This window comes from Argopecten irradians, chromosome 13 (genome assembly GCF_041381155.1).
Source record: "Argopecten irradians isolate NY chromosome 13, Ai_NY, whole genome shotgun sequence".
NCBI classification, from domain to species: Eukaryota; Metazoa; Mollusca; class Bivalvia; order Pectinida; family Pectinidae; genus Argopecten; species Argopecten irradians.
Window position 1 is genome coordinate 32412366 of NC_091146.1, and position 11609 is coordinate 32423974.

Genomic DNA, 11609 nt, shown 5'->3' on the forward strand with positions numbered 1-11609 from the left:
TTATTTATCATGTTTATTTAAACTCTCGTTTTCAAATTTTCAAAACACACTCGCTAATCAAAAGTTTTTGTATTCTCTATATTTTAAAATTAACTAACCCCTGGATGATAAACAGCATGTTGTGGAACCGCTATACATCTGGCGGCCACATGTACCATGAGGAACTGGTGGTGATCAAGTGGCTAAATTAAAGTGTCTCATAAAAGTGGTGACCGAGTGGTTAAAATGTCTCAATACAAGATGTCACCTCTACCGTTTCTGAAAGTTTATCAAGATGATACAATTGTACATCTTCTGATCTTTATATTCACAGTTATGCGAGATGAACGTCTTCAAAAAATTAGTGATGGATAACGTGACCTGAACAGTGGTAAACATGAACACCGTCGTGTATGGGAAGTCTTCTAGTTCATAGCTAAGGAATGTATCACTTCATTGACATTATTTTCCATTTCATCTCTATAGATTTTGATAAAAAGATCTATATATAAGATCACCCAATTGACGTCATAGGATACCAGATATATCAAAGTGCTAATTGGATTGGCTAATTTTGAATGAATCGATATATGATTGTTCTAATATTGGTCTACGCGTACGGACTCCGTGTTAAAAACGACATGTGAACACGTGTCACTGTGAAATAGATTTTGAGTTGATTATACATATGGGGATGGTGTGATAAATCTACAGTTTGTATAACAACACTGGCGTCACTGGATAAAAAACTGGATATGCTGTTAATGGAATCTGTTTTATGCCTTAATAGTTTTGAATAGGTCGATATATAAAGTAGACCCGCGATAATCCGGACGCCTGGTAGTCCGGAAAACTCACAATCCAGACGGAAATGTCAGGTGAACGTACTTATCACATGATTGTGTGTATATACCCTAAATTATATCGCCGGTTCTTTTCGCTTGTCTGAGTGGTTAAGAGGTCTCGATATATATTACTACAAGCCATAATTTCATGTACGGCAGTTGCCAGATATTGGTCGGTGGTCGGTTGTTGTTCTCTGGGTACTCCGGAGAAATGTATTGTATATTTTATTGGGGCGGTACAGCACATACCATTTTGACCGAATCAAAGGTCTTTTCATATTAGATATATGTAGTTATTATTATCTGATTTGCATGTTAATTCAAACAAAAACAATGGCCATAGGACGCCACCCTGAATAAACCAACATTGTGGCAATGAATTTCACCAACGATATTATAACTTGGTATTTTTAAAAATAGAAACACTGCGAATTAATGTTATATATCGACTTCCGCAAGACCTTGTATTAGCCAATGTAATGAGAATAGTGGAAAATCAGATCATATCTTATAATTGTTACATCGCTGTTCATGGAACAGTAAACAACTAATAAATAAACAGATAAATAAACATACAATTTTATTGTTTATTAAAAAATGAAACATTCTGTTATCGTACAACGATTACCATATACACAAATCACTTCAAACTTTAATTCACTTTTATAAATTGTATGTATGCATAAGCGATCAAGGACTCTTACCGGCAACCGAGCATTCAGGTATATTTTCTATACAGTTAATACACGTTTTTTGAAAGCTCTCGTAAAATATCGCGAAATTTATGTAAATCTCGAGAATTGACCGATCTCTAGACAGTATACATACAGCCATGCCTCGTCGTGCTCGCAAACTCACGTGTAACTTTTCAATGTTGTAGGATATTCCATAAAATTCCATAGTAGGTACATTTTTTGTTTTTTGTACAATATGCAAAGTCACGCGCGGTACCCGGACGATTTCATTGACAGCTGGCGATTCGTCAATAGAATTATTTACCGTAGTCATTTATTACGATTACAACACCATTATTATTAAAGTAATAAAATAAGAATAGAATACACAGCATGTATATGTGTTTTCTGATAAGTGTGATTTTTGTAATTTTTTTTCAAGCCTGAAAACCCATGACACACAAATATATTTTTTAATTGCAAAAAATGAGATTTTACCCAAATTTGCCCCCTCCAGATAGATTTTTTTTCTTGAACAAAGTTTAAAACCAAGCATCAATGTATGTCTGCTTGTAATTCGTAACTAGATCTAAATGATTTTTAATTTAAAAAAAAAATAACTAATTTTTCATTTTTTTGTAATTAGACTATTTTTGATTTATTTCTTTTAAAAATCAGGTAATTGATATATTTATAATGAAGAATAAATTTACAGACAATTAAAGACAAATTTTTTTGTACAGTGAAATTGCGGATGAACTTGGACTGCCTTAGTGACTCCTTGTCTTATGTGACTTTTTTGTGATGGTCCCTTGGAAAGTCACATAAGACAGTCTCAACTGTAGTTTGTAATAAGTATAATGTTCCTTATTACTACTAAAGTGTTTTAAAATATATACATGTGGTTATAAATGCTAATTAAATCAAATAGCAATAAAAAGATTTGTCTACTGAACAAAATACATCAAAAGAATCCGTCCAGCCAAGCCATAAAACGTGAAAAAACATATACATGGACAATTATAAAAATTTATTAAATAATTCAAGAAAAAAAAACTTCAGTCTGATTTTTTAGCAGTAAATTATGTTAAATGTATTAATTAGCCCCTATGTTATGTCAAAAAGGACTCGATATGTATGTTTTTTTTTTTTTATGTTTGTTTTTTTTTTTTTTTTTTTCAATCCGGGTAAAATTTACAAGCTACACAACAGTTAAAGATGCTCCACCGCTGACAAATGGTATTTTTTCACTATTAAAAACAGGAGCAGACGATTTAGTATTTTTCTTCAGTTACAAAAATTACTTACTTTACACCATTACCACCATTGAAAAGTTTGAGCTCCTAATTTTACTTCAAGTTAAAAAAATGAAAAATAATTAATTGCATCCCGAAAAAAATCCGTACCACTATATCCTATATAAAATGAACTACTGAATGCGCATGTACCAAAGGCAAAATAAATTATTTTATATTATTTTTTGTGTTAATTAGACTATTATATACACGATTAAACACTAATTATTGTTCAAATGATGAATATCATTTTTGGTCTGTCGGCGGTGGAGCATCTTTAACGACAGTAATACCTAATGTTACCCACTCTTTATCAACTTAGTTATGTTCAGGTACACCTTCGATATTCCAGGGATTACTATCACTGACATTATATCCATCCCTGGAGTACCTCAGGAGAACTCATCTGAAGCAATCACAGGCCTCCAAAAAACTTCCTTTGCAGACTACAGACAGAGAGCTACGCCCAACTTCAAAGCCACACAGTCAATCACACTGTACCGTTTTATGTTTCTTTTGATGTACATCAAAGGACTAATTTACCCGTTCTGTTGCCTCCAGTTTTACTATGAAATAGTCTAGGGGTAGATATGACGTCAGTGATAGTAACCCCTGGAATATCGAGGATGACCTAATAGGTGATACAAATAAATAAAATATCACTGGTTTATACAGGGACTTATACCTTAAAGGTACATGTGTCATACCTGGATAAACATTTTGATATGTTGCTTTTTCTTCAGTGGTGTATTGAAAACTGTTTTGATGAGTTAATCTGTACAAATGATTCAAATATGCATGTTGCTTCATAAGCTTTGTATGTTAAGATGTATATGTATATATAAAGAAGTCACTTTATATATAATTACTAATATCTCTATTCAATCACTTGCGCTTGCAGATTGTTATATAAAGTTATTGTAAAAAGTATAAGGGAATAGGGTTTTAACCCTAGCTACTGGTTGACTCTATAAGTTCGTAACATAACTTCACCATGTGGAAATCCACACCCGTCCTACTTCAATCGCCGAAAAACACATCTATTCCAAATAACAGTTTACAAACTACACATGAATGTTTTCGGAAAATATTTTTCTCCCATACTTCACAGGGATATCCCGTGGTTGCTAGGGGAAAGATATCACAGCTCGCACGCGTATATCACAGCTCACACGCGCTAGACAATAACATGACGTCATCAATACATGCGGCGTAACTGCGGCGCGCACTGTAGATGATGTCATCAATTTTGACGCATAACGACGTTCCTGCGATAATGGCGCGATGAAAAAGCTGGAAACCAAGTGGATTTTCATCATATTTTCCACTAAGTATGGGAGAAAAAGAATCAAACATGGGTCTGTGAAGTGGAAAGGGATATCTCAACCCTCGTGAAAGATTTTGGCCGTCAACCCTCGGCAAGCCTCGGGTTGACCGGCCAAAATCTTTCACGAGGGTTGAGATATCCCTGTCCACTTGACAGACCCATGTAAGATTATATTATTCTCCCATACTTCACAGGGATATTCCGCGATTGCTTGGGAAAAGGTATCTCTATCTTACACAGGGGGGTGTAAGACAGCTCACACGCGACAATAACGTGACGTCATCAATACATGCGGCGTAACAGCGGCGCGTATTGTAGATGACGTCATCAATTTTGACGCATAACGACGTTCCTGCGATCACGGCGCGATGAACAAGCTGGAAACCAAGTGGAATTTCATCATTTTTTCTACTAAGTATGGGAGAAAAAGAATCAAACATGGGTCTGTGAAGTGGACAGGGATATCTCAACCCTCGTGAAAGATTTTGGCAGTCAACCCTCGGCAAGCCTTGGGTTGACCCGCCAAAATCTTTCACTCGGGTTGAGATAAAAGATTTTGGCAGTCAACCCTCGGCAAGCCTCGGGTTGACCCGCCAAAATCTTTCACTCGGGTTGAGATATCCCTGTCCACTTCACAGACCCATGTAAGATTCTATCAATCTTTCATCTACTGTATCACTCATTACTAACATTTTTATCCACACGGAGAAATCCGAGAAAACATCGTCAACTTCAGACGATTTCTCCAACTAAATCTACTGCGGGTTGGTGTCCAGAAACCTATCATCAGGATAAGGAGTTGATATTTTGTTCCCTTTTTGTTATATTTTTTATTTACGTGTACAGTTCAGTGAAATGGATACACATGGTCAAATCAAGAAGTCAAATTGTGATCTACAGTGTCATTTCACATTTAGCATAAAGGCACTTGCAGATTAAATATAAAGTTTGCTGCAAAGAATATAATGGACTAGACCAAGGGTGGAAACTCCGATTCCGATTTGGTAATTAACATTTTCATAAAGTGATTTCAATATGTAATTCTACACAGAGATTCGTGTATCTCGAGGTCCCGCCATTTTACATTAATCATGTAATAACCCGGATGTGTGACCTCGTATACGACCTCATAAAGTCCATCCCCAGTGTAGACTACGCATGTCTCGGTGACGCAATGAGGTTGAGGTCCGTATATGGAAACGGTCGGACATCCGGTGACGTCAGAAGCAGCCCATATCTGGAAGCATAAAAGAAAATAATTTGTCAAAACTTCTAGGAGAATTTCAAGATCAAGATCAAGTTTGTCAGTTTTTACATTAGGGTGCATTATGAAATATGTTTACAGATTTGTAAAATTGCTTACCTTCTGATTACATTTCAAGAAAATGTTAAACAAAAAAAATGCAATACAGTTAGCTTAGGTGTTACATCGCCAACGAGCAGAGGAATTTGTATTTTACCCTAGAAACAAAGCTACTTACACATCATGGAAAAGCTTGAGCTTCTTATCTTACTTCAGAATAAAATCACATGTATTAAATGTATGGAGTAATTGCATCCCGAAAAAAAATCAATGGCACTCGACCGAGGTACTGATTGCGCAGACAATAAATACAAAACAAACTATTTTATATGGCGTCGGTGGAACATATTTAAATGTTTGATATAATTGTGTTTTTGTTGTGTTATAATATATTATACTGAACCGAAAAGAAAACATTAAATGAATGACAATTGTCAGCAAGATTAGTTGTATATAAACTGTAGTTGACATCTCTATCACAGAGATAGAACGAATATACGTACCCGGCCTACTATACCTTTCGGCCGGGTACGAATTGGTCCCTATGTGTCGTAGTGGAGCACTGCCTCCGAAAATCACTCGGGCATAGTTTTCTATACTTTTTTGTAGGTTTCCAATTATTTTATGTGTATACATGCATTTACATATTATTTTTGTCCAAAACAAGCATAACTACCATTCTTAATATCTACCGTACCGCTCACAAGACGTCAAATTCACAATTTGTGGACTTGCCGTATAAATTCTCTTCAGAAAGACCTTCATATGTATTATGTAAAAAAATAATGCCTCGATGAGAATTCGATATTTTATGTGGTTCAGTTTTATTGCCTAGTAGGTAAGCGATATCAAACAAGTACGATAAAAATGCAAACAAACGTTTTATAATGGTTTGCGTTATCATTACTTTGCTCCATTAGCAGTAATAGGCACCAATTGTAGCTCTAAAGACGACATCATTTTCTGTCAAAAAGTCTTTTGAGTTACAATATTGCAGCTATCACAGAGAGTGTTAACAATTAAGGCATACACGTTACTAATACACACATCGAGATTTACTAATACACACATCGAGATTTACTAATACACACATCGAGATTTACTAATACACACATCGAAATCAAAGTAACATTATATACTAGACCAACCATTATCGAATTATGTGGCTTGGACTGTATGAACAGTACTCACCTGAAAGTTATTCTTTATCCCCACTTGTCCGAGTGTTAGGCCTAAACCATCCACGCACAGCGGTTCTGTATTTGTTCCATCTGTTACGGCCTCTTCACATGGCAGGGACTGCATTTCGTCTTTCATGTCGAATAGATCGATTTCATAGTTTCTCGAATTCGACATATCACATTTATTGTCCACATTAGCAGGTTCGCTATTGTTCTCGTCTTCGAGTGAGAATGGATGTTTGCATGGTAGACTATAATGCGTACTGATACAGTTGAACGCACAGGCTTCCACTTCAAAGTAAATCGACGTGACGTAATGCGTCGGAAGTGATGTAATAACATTACGTTTATCAGGGTATAAACTCACTTGTTGAATTTTGTGATATAAACTAGCGCGGTATTTTCTGTTAGGATGGTACGTTGTCTTTGATTGGCTAACATTGTCACTGTCGTTTATTTGATGACACAATGTCTCTAATTGGTCAATCTCGTCAGCCCGATTTACTTGTTCATGGTGGTATATAATCTCTGATTGGCTGATCACGTCAACTCCGCTCAAGTCCTTGTGAAAGCACAATGTGTTTGATTGGTTGCTCTCGTTATCAACGTTTATATGGTTGTAATTGTCCGTAGTCTCTGAAAATTCCTCGTCATTCTCGCTTAGTTGTAGCGACGTCTTTTCAGTAAGAACATTGTCTGATACAGTCTGAAGATTTTGGAATTCTTTGAGATTGTGTAGTAAATCTGTTCTATCCTGTCTGTTGATGCCGAATCCAATATAATTATCATCCGAGCTCTTTTCCGTAGACAAGCTATTCTGTACATATGTCGTGTCATTCGCAGTCTTGTCATATCTCAGAAACGCAAAAAGATCATCGGCTGTTTCCTCCTTCTCAGAGATATTTCTTATATCTGATTTCCTCCCATCCGGAGATCCGTCATTAGGGAATGCAAACTGAAGCAGACGTTTATCAGATATTCCATCATTGGCAGTTACACCTTGAAAATCATTATTTGAGAAATCATCAACATGATTCGTCAAAATATTTATTTTGTCACAAGAACCCTCTTCAGTGGGTTCTGGACAATATGTGAACGGGTCCAAGTGATTTTTATTGGAATTCTTGTTTCTTTGTACGTCCCAGTAATTGCATTGAGACGGCACAGCTAAGTCCATGGTATGGTCATGACTAATGCTATCAAAGATATCTTTGCAGCTATCAATATCATGTCCCGGTTTCTTTTCACTATTACTATGTATTTCCTCATTGACCGCCCCAACTTCACTCCTAGATACTTGGTCATTATCACACACGCTTTCTTGGACGTTCATGTTCTTTTGTTTGTCTTCCTCCTTTGTAATTGGCAGACCTTCTTTATCTGAATCATCAGAACTTTGAATTCGGTCACCGTCGCCATTGGCTTTTTGACTGTTTTGTAAAAACCTATTGCACTGCTCAATCTGTTGCGTTGTTTTCATAAAACAAGGAAATTTGGACTTGAATCTTGATATGCCAGAAAGATGTAGCTCGGGATCAGAAAGACTAACTGCTTGTCCTTTTCGAAGAGGTCTGAAATTTCTACTCTTAGAAACTACGAAGTCTTCAAGATTGTCGGGCATACTGGACTCGACTGCATTGTATAGACTATTGGAGCTAAGGAAAAATCTTCCGTCATGATCAAATGAGGAATCCGGAGTACTGTTACTCCGGACTAACTTAGGATCTAAGTTAATGATTCCTTTATACGGACGCCGGTGCACTAGTTTGTGACCACTCAGAAACGTATGGCGTTTTTCCATAGCAACACCGCTCGGTGCTACTGAAGAAGGTTTCGAATTTTCATCAGCTATGCCACTATCAACCGTTTCAGTGGTTGACTGACGAATAGCTCTTCTGTTCAAATTTTGTAAACTTTGAAACAAAGAATCATCGCCAGTAATTCTCAAATGCGAATTATCTACGCTAGCGGTGTGTGCTTTCATGTTTATAAGTCTGTCCTGCATCAAATGCCCGGACGCATCAACAAAGTCATTTGAACCACTTCCGGAAGTGATATCGCCTTCAGCGTTAATCTTAATACAAACTCTTCTACGTGTAAGTCTTAAGTAAGACATGCGCAGTGTTGATCCGGTAGTTTCTGTGATTTCGTCCGCTGAGACCTGCGTACACTTCTCCCGATGTGGAGTGGGAACAACGATGTTCATATTGGAGGGCAGACAGACAGCCGACTCGAAGCTTGGGAGTGTATGGAATACCATCAACGTTGTATTCTGAGAGCTGTTACTTATGGCTGTGTCTGACTTTCTTCTCATTATTTCATCGGGCTTATTGTCCCGCCACTCGGGACAGTGGAGTTTGCCATTAATCGGTTTTAGTATATCTGGAGGCACGGCATCAGATGTAGAAGTTCCAAGCAGCCCAATCGTTGGAATAGGCGTCTTTCTCTCTTGTTTAATCACATGAGGCTCTTTACCAGGAAGATCAATTCCTTCTCCTTTAAGTGAATCACTGCTTGACTTTGTGTATTGCAGTCGTGACGGTTTCGCTTTATCATAATCAAATGGCGCAATACCTGTCGTATGCTCGCGATCAGTATCACAGCCTGGCAACGTTTGGTTGTCGATCCAATGTTGTAGATATCTTACCTGTCCGGAACGTCCGTCACCTGAACACGTCCCTGGTATACACGATTTGTCACAGTGCTTATCAGTTGTGTACTTATTATATCTTGATAATTCATCTTCATGTGTTAAATCTGAACAATCAAACGTTTCTCCAGTGTACAGAACTGGTTTAGAGAATGCTGAGCGAAACGACACTGCGCTTGATATTTCAGACATGAGACCCGATCGATATCCCTTCCCAGACTCGGTGTAACATAATTCCCTATCTAATTTCTCAGATAACCGTTCTATCGGATTTTCTGACACGACATCGCTTTGTTGCACTTGTGTGTTAGCATCAACGGTCGCTTCCATTCTATCGCGAGATTCTGTAATTTCTGAGTCGTCTCCTTTTACGGAAAACGTTGATAACGATGAAGAAGACACTTCATCTAAACCTTGGAAAAATAAGCTGAAATTTGAACGTGGTGACGTCACTTCCTCGCCAGTTGACGACGTTAACTCGCTGCCAGGGCTCGATGGGGCTGTATACGCTGTCTGAACAACATTATGAAAAAAGCGTGAGCTATCGATAGATGGTTGACACACAACGTTACATAGTGTCATTTTACTGTTAGGGATTTCGCTTGATTCATAACTTACAGTCCTTGGCACTAAATTAGCATGAGTGGGTATACTTTCGTTTCCATGGAAATGACTTCGGGAATCCGACAGCGAGGACTCACATCCGGATTTTTTTCCATCAACTAAATCCGTCTGAATACTTTTATAGCCATCTTGATAACACTGTGAGGATCTGTCGTGCACAGGACTATTACCATGATTACTGTTCCTTTGTTTATATACATTCGGAGATCCGAGTTTGCTTGTAATTTCTGTCGTACGCTTGTCACGATTGGAGGAATTCACAATTAATTTTCCAGATAATGACATATCGCCTTTTTGATTTTGGATTTCTTGGCGGTTAGGCACATCTGTATCACTCTTGCTTAAGTACGTCCGTTCAACTTCCTTTTTTATTTTTCCTTTTACCAATCTTCGCTTTGTTACGCCTAAGGTACTCTGGATGTCACGACAACGTCGATCACTCGGAATTCCTCTAGCTTCATCCTCAGTTAAATCTGAGTCAGTGTTGATACTTGCATCTCTCGATAATGATGGCACGGACGATTCGCCAAGAACGCTAACCTCCTCCCCGTTCTTCGTTACAACCTTCCGAAGCACCCGCTTTTTACGAATGGTGAACTGTCTTTTTAGTCTCAACCGTTCGGGCTTCCTCGGTGATTTTCCATTTCCGTTTAAGTTGACCTTTTCATCAATTTCCTGTTGTGGATTACTCTCTTCCTCCTTGTTGAACGTATTGCTGTTCTCATCAAACGATCCAATCGATAATGAATTGAGGATAAACAATTTATCATTAGTGTCATTTGTCGTTTTTTGTTTTAAGTCACATGGCTGATAAATTTTGACCTTGTACGGTGAGTCGCCGATGTGTCGCGTTCCAGTTTTTATAGAAATTGTATGAATTCCTGCAAACACTGGGATAAATGTGAACAGAAAGTTTCCCAAGCCATGACACTGACATGAAAAACTGCTTGTATTGGCATTAGAAGTTCCATTGACCATCTTGTCAACATCTTTCACGCGTAGGAATATATTCCCAAACCCGTCGTCAAGGTAACCATGCACGTACTCTGTAGGAGACACTCTATCTTGTATTTGCTGCGCTGTTGGGTCTTGTATGTCCTTTGTTTTACCTTTCCTTGATAATTTTAGCGGGGTATTTGAATTCAACATATTCACTATCCTTTCGCAATAAAGATCTTGGCGGGGTCCTCGGATATTGATGGAGATGTCCCGGATTTTACTTATATCAGTAGTATGGAAGGTGAACCTAGCTTTCCGCCCAGTTACACCAGTACTAAGTCCAGAGCCACGAACGTAACACTTCAGTGGAGGAGAGAGGGGCGAGACGTCAGCGACGTACGCCTTGCGGAAGCTCTGTTCGGATAACCATTTTATTATGGAAATGAACTGGAAGACCTTCCGCTCCGTCCGTCGGTCAGCAATGGCCATTTCCTCTGCCGTTATCATGTTCTGTAATGACATATAATCCTATATTATACAATTATTGCCCTGGTGTGAGGGAGATATGAGGATTGTTTCCCCGATATAATACATGTTTCCCTGAGGCGTTTATTATATATACCATAATAAAGACAGATCAAATTAGATATAATGTTTCTAGGCAAGGTCGACAGAAAATAATCAATAACTTACGCTATTGGTTTAACGTTTTCTTACATATAATATACAGTTATGGTCCTCTGTGGAGGGATACATCTAGAATTGTCTCACTGGAAAGTGATATTCTATGTT

General features: G+C 37.8%; 1 protein-coding gene across 1 annotated transcript; it reads right to left on the reverse strand.

Moving 5' to 3' along the window:
• Positions 1-4648: 4648 nt before the first annotated feature.
• LOC138306363 (uncharacterized) lies at positions 4649-11324 on the reverse strand. Its single transcript, XM_069246803.1, has 2 exons — positions 6615-11324; positions 4649-5357 (listed from the first exon to the last, which is right to left on the reverse strand). The coding sequence occupies exons 1-2, from the start codon at positions 11322-11324 to the stop codon at positions 5151-5153; spliced, it is 4917 nt and encodes a 1638-aa protein (XP_069102904.1). The 3' UTR covers positions 4649-5150.
• Positions 11325-11609: the final 285 nt, after the last annotated feature.

What these genes read in the sequence shown, in the direction of transcription:
- LOC138306363 (XM_069246803.1), bottom strand. Translation starts at nt 11,324, where the DNA reads ATGATAACGGCAGAGGAAATGGCCATTGCTGACCGACGGACGGAGCGG. An exon ending in GGATAAAGAATAACTTTCAG is followed by an intron (nt 5,358 to 6,614) that starts GTGAGTACTGTT and finishes TTATGCTTCCAG; the next exon opens with ATATGGGCTGCTTCTGACGT.